Source organism: Elgaria multicarinata, chromosome 16 (assembly GCF_023053635.1).
Source record: "Elgaria multicarinata webbii isolate HBS135686 ecotype San Diego chromosome 16, rElgMul1.1.pri, whole genome shotgun sequence".
Taxonomy (NCBI): Eukaryota; Metazoa; Chordata; class Lepidosauria; order Squamata; family Anguidae; genus Elgaria; species Elgaria multicarinata.
This window is the reverse complement of record NC_086186.1, coordinates 7503995-7519009: the sequence shown is the minus strand read 5'-3', so window position 1 is coordinate 7519009 and position 15015 is coordinate 7503995. Positions and strand designations below refer to the sequence as shown.

Below are 15015 nucleotides of genomic sequence, written 5' to 3'. Positions count from 1 at the left end.
CGTATTTTCTGGATTCCATTCCTATTGTTCAGGTTCTCTGGGATCTCTATCCCCATCACGGTATATTATATAACCTAGTCATCCTGAACACTGCCACATTCCTCCACGTTTTGGGCTCTTCAGTGAAATAATATATTAAGTTTACTTTTAGTCATGAAGGATTCCCCTATGCAACCCTAGCCTAAACATGTGGGTAGCAGAACAAACTCAGACTGCCAATTTCACTGGGCAACACCACCACAAATTGCATGCTAGACTCTAGAAAATATTAATAACCAAGTGTGCCAATAACCAATAGGGATAAACTGCAATTCAGTTTATGTCTACTGTTGCTAGATAGATTTCTTCCACCAAGTTCAATAGATCATTATTACTATTGTATCAGGTCTTCCTGCCAAGTTTTCATTAGCATGCAATATTAAGAACCACTCTGTGTCATCAATCAGTATTTGGAACTGGTGACAACACAATCAAAATCAAATATTTAAGACATTTCACCACTCAGATTTCTGCTTGTCTGCTTATTCTTGGCTCAAGACGAGAACATATTGAAGCTTCCCTAATTCTTCCACTATCAGAGGGTCCCTGTCCCATTTCCCTGCTCCGCAGAACCCCACTGACTTACACGCTGTTATCCCCTTGACTCCGGGTGTGGTACGTTCGCCGGCCTGCAGTCTTTCCATTCCGAAGCTCCACGGCAGGCAATTCTTTGAAGTAGCAACAGAACTGCTGAATGTTACTGTTGAAAGAAGGAAATGTGAACCAGAAGCATTGTAGCAGGAAGGGCAGGAAAGAAACTGAAGGACAACTGTTTCCTTTGTGAGTAACTCAGCAATGAACAGCTGTAGAACAGCTTCTCTAAAAAACACACCACATTATGCGAACCTTTCTAGAATTATATCTGGCATTCCTGCATGTTAACACACTTGAAATAAACAAGCACAATACACATCTGCATCTCCTGGGGCTCAGTTCAGATGCACAGTACTTAGCAGCCTAGCTGAGATTACAAGACTCATATCGCAGGCAAATAACAGTCCAAGAAACCAGCAAAGGAAGTGGCATTTTGCCCAAACAAACAATGAGTACCTGAGTGACTGAAGAATCGCATTCATAAAACATGTGTTCCCCAGATTCCGAAGGCCTGTAGCACACAGGGCTGCGGTGCTCCCCTGAGAACCAAAGTAATAAAATAAATAAATAAACCTTTTACAATAATTCATCCATCAACTTTAACCCATCTATTTCCTTTGAAACCAGTCCCTTCTTTTGAGGGAGGGTTCCACGAAAGCAGACACCTAAACCAAGTTTTAAAGTACTAAATGTTCAGTCAATGTTGACAAGCTGCAGAGAATTCAGAACACGGGAAGTCAAAAGACTTGATTCAGACCCATCGGGCTTTAGACTGCTCATAAAAGGGCCATCACAAAGTGCAGCAGCCCAGTGCCCACTGGAACCACAAGATCATACAATCAGTGTCTCACATGATTCCAGCTGATTTGAGACCACTGGTGGCCGAGCAAACTCCCAAGGGGAAATACAGAATGGAAAAAAATAAGTAATACAGATTGGTAAAGCTGCCTTCTCTTATTAGGCCAATTTGGTTAAAACAATACATTATTATTTGTTATATTTGCATCCTGCCTGTAAGGCAAGTTGGGCAAGTTAGTGGCTTTCGCACAAAATAATGTCAAAATTGCAGAGAATTCTGGCTTATTGTTCATGAGCAACATGCTAGCATACACTGACTGATCACTCCAACTTGGCTCCTCCTTACAGTGGGAAGGGCTACAGTAACCAGCAACACACCAGGAAGAAAAAGCTTAGTGTTGCATCTGAACCAGGACTCCTGGTTTGTCACTCCTCTAATGAGCCAGGAATCAGACACTAACTTCAAACCCTGGCTTCAGACTCTGGCTTGTTAGGGAAGGGACAAACCAGGAGTCCCAGTCCAGAGGCAATGCCTAGCTTTTTCTTCACGGTGAGTTCCTGGTTACAATAGCCACTGCCCTGGGAGGAGGAGCCAAGCAGGAGTGATCAGGCAGTGCATACTAGGATGCTGTTTTATGTGGCCAGTGAATTAGTTCATGGTCACATAGGGAGGCTTGCACAAAGCAGGAATTTGAACCTTTCTTTCCTTGAGGCAGAACAAAATAGTAGCTAGGTATCAGGTTCCTTGGACAGTAAGACTTGATGCAAATGCCAAACATTTTTGCGAGCCGAAATAGTCACCTATTTGACAGAGGCTTTAGTATTCAAAGCTAAATATACAATGGCTAGCTTATTTCAAACCAGAGTTAGAAGTATGTGCACCACCAATATTGAAAATGTCATCCAAGGACCTTCAGGCAAGAACACATTAGAAAGCTACACTAAGAGACCAAGACATTTATTTGTAAATGAGCTCCACTGATTAGTGAGATTTGCTGCAGAGCTAACAAGCTAGGATTGCAGGCTCAGTGACCCTACAAACAATTATGCTGTACCTACATTTATTTTTAACAATTTGCTGTTTAAGGAGGCGTTTTCCAGAAGTTTTCTTTTCCTATGTCGATCTGCTGTAAAAGCTGAACTGTAATAAAGGAATAAATTCATTGTTAGGACATGTTAAGGAACTCAGAGGGAACACACTAAAGATAAACTTGACCATGATGTCTTAAAAATTGCATATCCCCATCTGCCACGTTTCCTTTACGTACAACGGAGAGACCTAGCATTGGTTACAGAAGCTGCAGTACAAAATTAACAGTTGTCTTAAAATAGATTTCCATATTCCCCAGAGCATAGGCTTAAACCTAGTTCTATTTTCAATAGCATGTAATCATATAATATCCAAATTAATCTGATTAGGTTATGCTACAGCAAGCACCCTCAAGCATGCCCCAATTAGAATTCAAACTCCCAATCTAAATAGCAAACTGCTTTCTTGATCAAAGGCCACTTGGCAGAGAATTCCCACAAGAGTCCATCTCTGCTCATGCAAGCATTGTTCTACACATGACACTCAAGTTCGCCAATGCCAGCCAACGGAAAATACACAACATCTGGAACTTCGGAACAGACTTCTGGTTTGGGATTCCAGGCGAGCCCAAGACATCCTGAGGCCACAGGTCTTCAGCGCCATTAAGGTGACATAGCGCAAGGCCAATCTCACATGTGGGTACAACCCACTGGACAGTTCTGTGGTGCAGTTCTCATTGAAACAAACAAGAATTACACACAACCATGGTGGTGCGGTCTTGTGTAGATCCCACTCGTTCCAATGAGGTCTGCACCGGAGAATTCCCCAATGGATTATGTTCCATGTTAGTTAGGGTGGAGGGCACGGCACATCTGGATTTTGAGTGTGTAGGCAGAAGGACAAACTGCTGAAAAGGAATACCATCACAATGGTACATTACTTTCAGACAAAAGTGGGAGCATACAGCTTACTTTTCCAAATTTTGAAGGTGCTCTCGGACTTTCTGTACCAGGCCAAGCTTGGTATCATTGACTACAAAGTCATCACAACGATAACTGTGGAGAAAATACACATGGATCAACAAACAGGCAGGTTTCGGCACAGCTTGGATCATCGTGGCACTTATCCTCACATAAGATGGTCTTGTTGAACTATACAACAATATGTTAAGAAGTGGCGGTTATAAGAATTAAAAGGCAAATAGCATTCATTGTCTCCTTTCAGATGAAGAGGCACAGAAAGGTCCCTGCCCTTAACTACCTGAACAGGAAGCATCTTTAAAAAGGCCCATATAGTATTACAGAAGGAAACAAGTGGGACCTGCAACAAAATGTTGCAGTATATTCTCACCTCTTAACAGGGATGTTCCTGTTCAGGTTTCCTGCCCTTACAAACTGTAAGGAGATCAACAAAGCACCCCAGCCCCCACTCAGTTTCCCTTTTCCAACTGACACTCAAGATTCCACAGCAACTGATCATGCTTAATCCTCTTTGGGCTGGTTTTTTTTTTTTTTTGTACTTCTGCAAACCACATGGTTCCCTCAAGGATGTCAACAGCTCCCTCTCGCCAGTGAGTGGCCCACTTTGGCTCCACGGCTTTCAGCATTCACGTGATACAGGCTCAAGTTGTGCAATTCCCGCTTCACTAAAAATAGTCACACTGCTACTCCTGCAGAACATTTCTGTAACTCCAGTGCACACCCTCACAAAGGCATTCTGGCCACCAAAGAATCCTCTATGAATGTCATATTCCTGAGCAAGAGATACTGTAGTGAGCAGTCAGCACCAACACACAGCACTGTGGAGAAAGGCCTGCCCTACTTGAGACACCGAGAGAGCAGATTGCTAACACCAGCACATGCCGCTCAGTATGCTATCACTTCAACCTACTTAATTAATACTTCAACCTCTTTACAACGGGGCCTTTCAGTAACTTATGAGGTTACTTCTACATTCACACTATCTTAAGTGATAGCACACCCATGAACTGGGGTGGTGGTAATTGTCTGCAATTCTGGGTACAAAATGGACCCTATCGTGGCATGGTTTATTAAAAACTGTTTCTAACACATGCGGCTCTAGAAACAACTCTTTAAAATCATAACAGGTATTTATTTAAAATGTAAAACCTGCTAAACTTATTAATGTTTTTGCCACAGTACAACAGTCATTTGGCCCATCACTGACCCTCTAAAAGCTATTCTGCTTTTGTTTCTGGTTACAGAATTTACTTCCTCATAATTACACAGCCACAACCACCCCACGCAGAAACGCGACCGTAGCTTCCCAGCAGATGAAGGAGTGGTTAAAAACAGGAAGGATCAGACAAGTAAGTAACACCTTTCCTGCTTGGAAATGCAATTGCACAACTGCATTGTGGGCTGGAAGCCTTTGAAGATGTCAGGAAGTGACTGCAAGACAAATCACAGCAGATTTCGGTACTACTAAAGCAACTACTAAATGGAAAGCCATGTGGTCTCCTGCCAAAACAGGAGGATGAGGAATTGACAAATTCATGAAAGTTCAAATATTTGTTACAAGACCCAACTGGAACTCTTAAAAAAAAAAGCCATACTGAATAAGTTCAGCGAAATGCTCAAATCTCAGTACAACGCTACACACCACAGAAGCAAGAAAGCATAAACTGACCAGCTATAATTAAACTACTAAAATAAAGCATGATGTATATAGACTTCTAAAATTCTTCCTTTCTTGCAATTAAAGAATACATAACATGTCAAGATGCTTTTAAATGTGTTCAAAACATATATTAAGCACCCACTTTTATAGTTTCTGCCAAGTATTCTACTTAACGCTTTATTTTATTTTTAGCACCTTTAGTTCCAAGACCTTGCATGTCACGGTCCCCTAATTGCCAAAAATAGCTTAAGTCAAGTTGGAGGATGAATGCACAGCGCAGGTGATATTTCTAATTTTTACTTCACAAAGTCAAGTAACAACAAGTGTTCACATTCTGGCTAACTCCCAATTCCCTCTCCATCCACATCACGAACAGGCAGTACATTCAGACCTGAAGATCATGACTGGAACGGCATTGTGAGCTGGAGAACTGAGGCAAATATGTACATTAGAGAACTGGAACATTAAGGTAACATAGCAAGAGCATGTTCAGAGACAGGAGCTCTCTATGAATACTGAACTGTGGAACTCCTTTCTCTGCATATCTCTCCCCAAATGTGAGGCTGAGATCTTCCAAGGGATGATAAATCCTTCTGTTTTGGTGGGCTTTTAATGGCCAGGTTTAAACAGATATATTTAAATCCACTAAAATACTTTCCTAGAGAGTCTGCAAAGCAGGCTATCTGAGGGCAGACTCAATTAACTAGGTTTGTTTAGCTTAGTAAGTGGGACATAGGATGCCTCAAGGGAGGAAGGCAGGATGGGAAGGGAACAGCTGCTTTAAACTCACAAGCTAAGCTTATAACACATCCCTGCTGCCTCACTGGCAACACAATGGGAAAATGTCTGAAAATGGCTACACCAAGCAAGGTGTGCCGTTTCTGCTCATGTAGCCCTGGCAAATCACATGATTACATAGTAGGCAGATAACGCATTATCCACAGAGGCAAGAAACAACCAAAGAGCTGTAGGAAGCAACCGCTGTTGGTCACATGCAAATTAGGCCTTTGACAAAAGAAGGGAAGGGGGACATGGTGAAAGTTTGCACAGTGCCGTAAGGCTGTGGTCTGGACATGTGAAGATGCAGATCAAACATATAGGAGAGGGGGAGAGGGAGAGAGAGAGAGAGGATGCAAATGCACACATGAGAGATCTCAAAGGATGGCCAGATTTTAAACCACCTTTATATAATTTAACAAATACTTTATTGAAAGGTTAGAGCAGAGCAGTGGTTTAATTCACAATTAATGGCAAACTACACACTTAGGAGTCTCTCTCTCATGTGCTCTCTCCTCCTCTTCCTCTCGCACATTCAGGCTGGATTTTGGCAAACTATAGTTGGTACTTGCTCTGGTTTGGATCGCAAACCAGGATCAAGCTATGGTTCGAACTGAGCCCCTGATCTTTTAAAGCCTCTCTCTGTTAAATTAACTATATGTAGAAATTCATAAGGCTTACTTCTCTTGGCTGGCCTTTGGGGCTCTGGGTTAAAAAAAAAAACTCAAAATAGTCTTACAAAAGGCTGAGTAATTTTCAATGAACTGGACAAAAATGTTATTCAGTTCAGTTGACAGTTGCTGCTTTCATTACTTACCTTGGGCCTTCAAGATAAGAGTGGGACAGCCGTACAAATAAAAGCAAGCAAACTATTTGCAGCGTGGTGGCTCAGAGCCTCCACCCGCCATCTACATTATATAAATGCTTACTACTAACTGAAACGTTGCGGGGAAAAATAACTTACCAGTATGTACTGTAACTACTGCAATCCATGCATACTGTGTGTTGAACCTTCTCTTGCTTTTCTGTTTTCTTGTGGTTAATTAAAGAAACCTGGGCATCTTCATAATGTTTCTTTGCATGGCCATTTACGTATCTTAAAGAAAGAACAAAATGTGGCAAGTTTTCAGGAGCCTCCTTCCCCAATACTGCCTTATGCATCCCCAAGTAGCAAAGGAATTCTGTGCAATAGCATTTGCTCCTTCTTTCTATCATTGCCCAATTTCTCTCAGATTTTACAAGCTAGCATTCATCAGGTTTTGGTGCTTCAGCAGAAACAAACACACCTTTAGCTTTAGATATTTTTGCTCAATTAAGGCTTTGTTGTTGTTTTTGTTCCAATAAAGGACACTACAAGCCCTCTGCTAAAAGGCAATTTTAACTTCCCCAGTCTATCTGTCATTTTAAGTAAAGGGCAGCACTCTTGTTCTTAAATCTTGTAATTGTAAAATGTTTTTCACCTTTATGTGCATTCAGGAGGAATCCAATAGATTTCTGTTTTTAAGCAGCAGCATAAGGCGGTAGGAGTGGAAAGTACTGGTTGGAAGCAGGAATATCTCCTTATGGGGAACCTATGCATGGCTGCCATTTAACTGAGGGAACCCCTTTCCTTGGCCAAGATCCCCAAAATACTGGCACAAGAACTGTGCCAGTATTTTGGCACACTTTTCTGGGGCAATGACCTCTTAAAACCAGCAGTGGCCAACCTTCTTGGCCAGGTAAAACACAAAGCACAAAATCATACCTTATTGTGGTTTTTACTTCTACTCACTAAGCAACACCGAAGGGGTGCAGGTACAGGTCTACGCCAAAGCTAGCCTAACCAGCCCTTCTGCTCCTGTCCAGACATGACACAAACCTCCGCTGCTTGTGCTTTTTATCACACCCTGAAGCAAGTAGGCCACACATATTTTAAAATCAATGCGGGGAGATTATGGAAGAAATGTCAACTCTCCTACATTAGTCCCAATGAAGATTCTATACCCACCTTCCACAGTGGACACTTGAGCAAGTCAGGCAGATCCACGGACTTTTGTTAGAGCGGCAGACTGTTGGGCAAGGGGGAAAAAACAAATGAGAAATTTAGTTAAACAGGCTGAGATGCGGTTACGTAAGCCAATTTTTGAGCTATATAAGCTCTCTCTCTTTTTAACAGTTATATAAAGTAAAACATTTTCTCACAAAGATACTTCTACAGCATCAATAGTTCTGAAATAGATAGCTCCAGTAAACTAGAGGAGAAATCTGGCAGAACGAGGGTGGATGGTATGTGAATGTCAGCTAGGAAAAATTAAAACATTATATTTTACATATTATATTTTCACTATGAAATGCTCCCTGTTTCACACACACCTTCCTCACTAGGTTGTATACATTTCTGTTTAGTATGTTTAATCATCTAGTGTTTAGTTCATCAATACTACAAAAAGCAAACTACATAGATCCAGGTTAACTGAGTCAAACTTGTTATTGAACTTTTATTGCCCAGAATCAGAACTCAAGTCCCAACTGAACTAAATAAAAATGGAAAGGTTTGAACACCGTTGATGATACAACACTCTCAGGTCGAAGTACCAATAACCTATGCCCAAGTATCAATGCACTCAACTTATAATTGTGATTAGAACAGACATCTGAGATATTGGAAAGAAAATGAAAACCAATGTAAGCCATATGGTAACAATCAGATACCAAACATTTCTATGGAAGGCAGTCTGTTTTGCAAAGTCTGGGATGAAGATTAGTGAATAATAAGTAGGGATTTCTTTTCTTGCTCTCATTAACGATTGATCTGAAGATCTGAATCACTTTCCTGATGTACTGAGAATGTTTCTCTGTTTTATACAGACTTAATACCAGCCACAAGCTCCAAATATTTTCTAAAGCTGGGTCCATAAGGAATAAATGTGGTGGCCAATCCTTGAGATTCTGAAATCATGGATTACTATTACTAATTCCATATCCAAGGAAAAGGTTAGTCATTTCCTTGTCCGATAATGGAAGTGTTCCTACCTGCTCATTTCAAGCTGTTCAGAATGGTTCATGGGTGGAGAGCTGGTCAATTTTTAGTGGACCACTAAAGCCTACTGGCTTTGGAAATCTGAGAAAAAATGTTTGACCAGCAGCAAGTCATTTGTTATATCCTTAAAGAAGAGAATATGCTCTGCTAAATTACTTTAACTATAGCTAGCCCTATAGTGAGACAATTTACTCTTGAAAGATCAAAGACCACTCAATTCCCTTTATGATTTACCCTAACCTTTCCCAACCTGGTGCCCTCCAGATGTGTTGGATTACAACTCCCATCATGCCCAGCCAGTGTGGCCAATGGCCTGGCTGGAGATGGTGAGATATGTACTCCAGCACATCTGGAGGGCACTAGGCTGAGGAAGGCTGATTTACCCTTTGCATACTAAGAGCTGTGTGTGGAAAGGTCTTTTTTTTTTTTACTCTTATGCCTCCCACTTCCAACACCCTAGGAAATCAAACTAATGCACTAAGCCCAGGAATAATTGTACATTGCTGATACACTGCTCTTCTTGGGCCACACCACTGTCACAAAAATGCTCTTTGGATATGCATGTTTTGAGAGCTTTTAAGAAGCACATCTATAAAGTTACATAGATTCAGTTCCATGCATGCTACAGAACACAACTATTCTGTCTCTTCAAATTTTGGCAACCCAGTTAACATATTTAAATCAGGCATGCCAAAACACAGCTGCACATAATTATTGTTCTGGAAAGACCAAAACTTCTTTAACAGCAGTGAGATACCACAGTGCACGAAAGGAGTTAATGACTCAATTCAGACATCATGCCAAACCACTGTTTACTCAAACCATAAGGCTTGAGCTTCTGGAAATAGGAGGCTTTGCAGTTCATGATTGAGGAGAAGGCACACTTCTCCATATGTTTGAGACTTGAACTCCCAGAAGCCCCTGCCAGCATGGCCCATAGTTGCGAATATTGGGAGTTGAAGCCCCAAACACCTGGAGACCATTTTTCCCCACCCTTGCTCTAGGTGCAGAAGCCTCCAGTGGGTAACTATGGTTTGTCAATTCATACATCACACCAAACAGTAGTTAAGCTTCCTTAACACAGTGTGGTGCCTCAGCTGAGCAATTATATAAATGCTGCATAAATATAACCAGACTTGCACAACAAAGCTCTTCTAGGTGTGAGATTAGAGTTTACTGTTAAACTTCTTTTACACAGCATCAATCAAGAGAAAAAATGGAATATAGCTGTTCTGCAAGCTTTAACTCAAGTATCTACAACAGCAACTGCCTACTATTTAGTCCAGCTATATTTTTAGAATAGCCTCAAGTATTTGTATAGGAGAGATGTAGCCAAAAAGAATCTGTGATGCCATAAGGCAGCTTGAATTGAGTCATATGCCTCTTTTCATCAACATCCTGTTAACATTTTCCATTGCATAACAGAGGACAGAGCATGTACTCCTGTTTACAACTTAATAACTTGGGGATCGGCTATGCTTGTTTATTTACACACCAGCCAAAGCAATCCTTGAAAATAATTAACTACACTATTTCTAAGAGCAAAATAATAAGCATAGAAGCAATATTTTGTTTTCACGTATGGCATTTCAGATGGCCTTTTAAACTTTAGACAGGGTCTTAACAGCTTATTTTGCCTAGCTGTTATTACGGCACTTCACATGTATTACCCCAGTAACCTTTACAGTAACCTTTGACCTGGCAACATAAGCCACTATTAGTTGCAAAGATACAGAGCAGGGTTGGGGAATACATGGCCCTTCCAGATATTGTTGAACTGCAACTCAATTCATCCCTCATCATTGCCTAGGTTATCTAGGCCTGATGGGAGTTACAGACCCACAATATCTGGAGGGCCATACGTTCCTCACCCTGATATAGAGGCTTGCCTAAGAACACCTACTGAGTTTGCTTGCAAGCAGAATTGAACTGTGGACTTCCTGGTTTGCCCTCACTATGCACAGCTACAACAGCACTCTATATAGCGTCCAATCAGCTTAACACAAAACCTAGACTTTTGTATGATCGAGGTATATGAGTTCTCTGTGGGTTCCATACTAAGACATGGGAGGAGGGAAAGGAGAAGGAAAGTGAAGCAGGATTAGACAGCAGACAAACAGGAAACGGGCCTCAGAACGGAGCTGAGTCAGGAGCCTTGAAGCAATGCTGAAGGCAACTTTAAAAAGCACCCTTTGAATGGGCATCCAATAAAACCTGATGTCTGCCTTGCAAGGCACCACTGACTGAATGTGTATTAGCCTTTTTTTTTTTTGGAGACAATTAAAGACCTAAATATACAACTGGCCAGTTCAAATAAATGAACAGTTTTGCCTTTCCTCCAACTCTGACCTCACTGACCTCTCGACTTCCTGTCTTCCAATCTCACTACTCCCTTCCTACAGTGCTACTCCTGACTTTGGCCCTGCACAAAATTATTTATTCTGCTGAAGTTTCTATCTCATTTACCCCTTTTCTCCTTAACTGCATGTCCACAGTCACCCTAAGTAATTAGCCAACATCAGCTTTACCCAGCCTGGTACCCTCCAGATGTTTTCGACTACAACTCCCAAAATTCTTGGTCATGGCAGCTGGGGTTGATGTCCAAACATTTGGAGGGCACCAGTATGGGGGAGACTGGTCTACATGATACCACAGCAGTTACGGTAACAGTTAAGAGGTACAACCAGATAGACAAGCTGATGGCAGCCAAGTTTTAAGTCTATATAACGTTACTTAATCAATGTGGATAATATAATTCTGCCTTCCTCAAACTCAGCCTGTATAATAAGAAAAACAAGGCTATCTTCTGTAACTGTAGAGACTAACAAAATCTGTTGACATAGAGAAATGATAATATCTACATTTCCAGGGAACCAGCAATGCTGAAAAGAGTAGCAATATTTACATAACAGAACCAAGGAGATATAGGGGAGGAAGCAAGCCAATTTCATAGTGTGGCTGTTTATCATTTTATTTAAAGTGTTTCCTAGAAAGAATGATCAGCTCTCATGCACACCAGACTGGAGTCCAAAGTCATCTGCTAAATATTCACATGCTCAATTGGAGATTTGGTTTCCATTCAGCAATCAAGATGCTATCAGCAGTGGCAGAGCAAGAGCATAGAAAGTTGTTTTTCACTTGTGGGGAAGGAGGAAGAAAGTACAAACTTGGACTGCAGCCACAACCCCCTCCCTAATCAGCCTCAGCGCATGTCGCCAACCTAAATACCCCAGAAGTGGTGAAGCAACACTCTGAGTATTGCACATTTCCTTGATGCAACAACCCCTCGCCTGGAAAACCTAGTTGGGTGCTTATTTTCCAGCTTTCAATTAACACTGAATATCACAGAATTCAAGAGCCTCATATTTTGAAGCAATTAGTTTTAATTCAGCAAACTGAAAAATCACATTTGACACTGAAAATCCTAATGAACAAAACGCAGCAAGCATCATTGCCAGTAAACACGGACCAGCTGTGAGAAGAATCTGAAGCCCATGAAGTCTTAACTGAGGAATGAGGTTAATGACGCTGTAGCGTCTTGCCTTTTGGTTCTGAAACCTCAGTATGGAGAAGTTCCATCTGCCTTCAAAGTTGTGCAGGTGACCACACTGCCCTTACAGTGCAATGTGTGAAGCTGAACCTGCAAACACTTCTACTGCTTACCTCAGATATTATGACCAAACCATGGTTTGGCTGTTGGGAATGGGCTATGCACTCACACACTTCCTCCTCCTCCTCCTTCTGTGCACTTCAGTTTCATTCCTCACATCCAGATTTGGAGTAAACTTAGTTTGCCGTCATGTTCAAATCAGGAAAGCCACAGATTGACTCCAAACCACTTCAAGTTGTGGTTTCCAATTCATTAACCATAGTTGCAGTATAATATATTGTATTGTATTTTATATTATGGTTTTATACTGTTGTTTTATACTTTGAATGGTTTTAATTTTTGTGAACCGCCCAGAGAGCTCCAGCTATTGGGCGGTGTAGAAATGTAATAAATAAATAAATAAATAATAACCATAGTTTACCCAATCCAGATATAGCAAGGTAGGGCTGCTGCAAACCCAGGAAGGAATTGGGAGAACACGAGGGAAGGAGGAGAGCACATGACCCTGAAGGGTTAAGGCACGGTTTGGCTGTGACATCTCAAATTGGACTTATGCCTAAATGGCGCTCATTGCAGCTCATTGCAGTCATTATCAGAGGGGAGAAGCAATATGATTTCTTCAAGTGCCCAACTGCTTGAACAGAGGACAATGACAAGCAAGAGCGCTGTCATCCTGTATAATGTACCCTCTTTCATGATTTCCCCATTTTTAACCAAGACTTTGCCTATGATGCATGCCTGGGCAAGAATTCTAACAAGCTGACGGTGACTAATTTTCTAAGCACCAGGACCAAATTTTAATTGTCATGGAAACCTTAGTGTCTAACATCTTTCCAGCCCTGTGGTCTATACTCAGTTGATACAAAGAAGGCACACCAAGAATCAGCTCTTTAGTAGTTGACACACAATTATCGTTCTTGCTCTGGCTGGGACACATCTGTCAGATATGACATAAGCCTTGTAAAAACTCAAACCACACAATGAGCCTATATAACATACTTCAAGGTTGTTTGGGGGCTAAAATAGGAGGGATGTTGCTATGCAAACTACCCCAAACCCTTTTGAATGGCAGAATAAAAATATAAATAATTCAATAATTTAATTTTTTTGTCACGCTTCACAATAGCTATATCTAATTTGTTTTAAAATTAACATAAGTATCAAACCAGTTGATGATTAACTGCTTTGTTGTTCTCATAATATTAATGCTATAAAAATACCTGACTATTATCTAACCAGTCAAATGCTCAACCTGAGACAAAGACACAGCGGGCTGAAAAGTACAAGCTAATGTGGTCTAGTGTGGCCTTTTTCTTTCCTTTCTTTCCTTCCAAGAACCCATGTGGTCCACTAATGTATTTTAAATTTGTAACAAATAAATAAGTAAAATAAGAAAGCATACTTGTAATGCCTTAACTATTAAGAGTGTCAGGATTAAGGCCGGGGGCTCTGCGTTTTTTTGCAATTCCGATTCAGAGCTGAAACTAGAAATTCCCCCAATAGTCTCTAGGAGTTGGAGAAGAAGTTTCCCAAGGTGTTGACAAACAGGTGGCCCAGGCTGAGACTCTGCCTCCCCTCCCACCGTGGGAAACCAAGTCCCCTCCAAGGAGTGTGATTTGGTTGACCCGAGGCTGCCCCCGGAGTTTAGGGGGACGGAGTTAGGGAGAGGTTTGAGGAGCTATGCCAGAATAGCCACCCACAGGAGCCAAGCCAAAAGGGATCCACCGTAATGGTGGGGCTTGAGTAGCCTTTCAGGTTCTGTAGTAACTGCCTGCTGTCAATTTCATGGAAACTCCTCTACCTGGCCGAAGTCTTCCCTAACAGAGCTCAGGATTAGCTATTTAGGGCCTGGGGCAGTCTTTTGAGTTTCACTGAAGCTATCTTGAGGGAAAGCTTGCTATTAGCATAATAAAGCAGTATCAACTTGAAGACTGAGACTGTTTTGTTGATTGTGTAGAGGGAAAGCTACCAGATTCCCTAACTTCTGCTAATGACCCTGATATATTCTCTTTGTGGTTTGAAGCTGGCATGCTTCAAACAAACCATAGTTAACATTAATCACTGTTTGTCAGTTTGGAGGAGGGGAGCGTGGGAGCGTATGGCTTGTTCTTGTCAAGCCAAACTATGTTTGCACATGGCATCCAAACACACAGCTCCTTCTGCACTAAGCACTTTCAGTATATTGTTCAGTCTATTTCATTTCATAAGATTCCCCCCTCCCCACTCCCCCGTAATGATAGTGAAGAGTTAAGTTCATCACTTCTTGTCAATGAACAATGAGAAATAAGGGGAGGAGGAAAACAGCTCAGACCGTTCAAGCCTGTGTGGTTTTACATAGTATTCACTGGTAAGCAGGCTGCCAAAAGAAAGCTAAATATACCATGACAGATTTAAGAACCTCCCCGCAAAAAGACACCTCAAAGTGGTTTACAACATAAAAAATTTAAATACAAAATGTCTCTGTTAAAAATATTTCGAATAAAAGGGAGCATCCTCGATTAAAAGATT

At 41.4% G+C, this 15015-nt stretch overlaps 1 protein-coding gene across 1 annotated transcript in view; it reads right to left on the bottom strand.

Annotated features, from left to right (window-relative positions):
* The window catches only part of USP3 (ubiquitin specific peptidase 3), a 38377-nt gene that overhangs the window by 13906 nt on the left and 9456 nt on the right, over positions 1-15015 (bottom strand). Inside the window, exons 2-7 of the mRNA XM_063142695.1 lie at positions 7866-7926; positions 6843-6974; positions 3433-3516; positions 2491-2572; positions 1090-1172; positions 626-739 (exon numbers count right to left, since the gene is read on the bottom strand). Of these exons, the coding sequence (XP_062998765.1) occupies positions 626-739; positions 1090-1172; positions 2491-2572; positions 3433-3516; positions 6843-6974; positions 7866-7926 (556 nt within the window). The remainder of the gene's footprint in view (positions 1-625; positions 740-1089; positions 1173-2490; positions 2573-3432; positions 3517-6842; positions 6975-7865; positions 7927-15015) is intronic.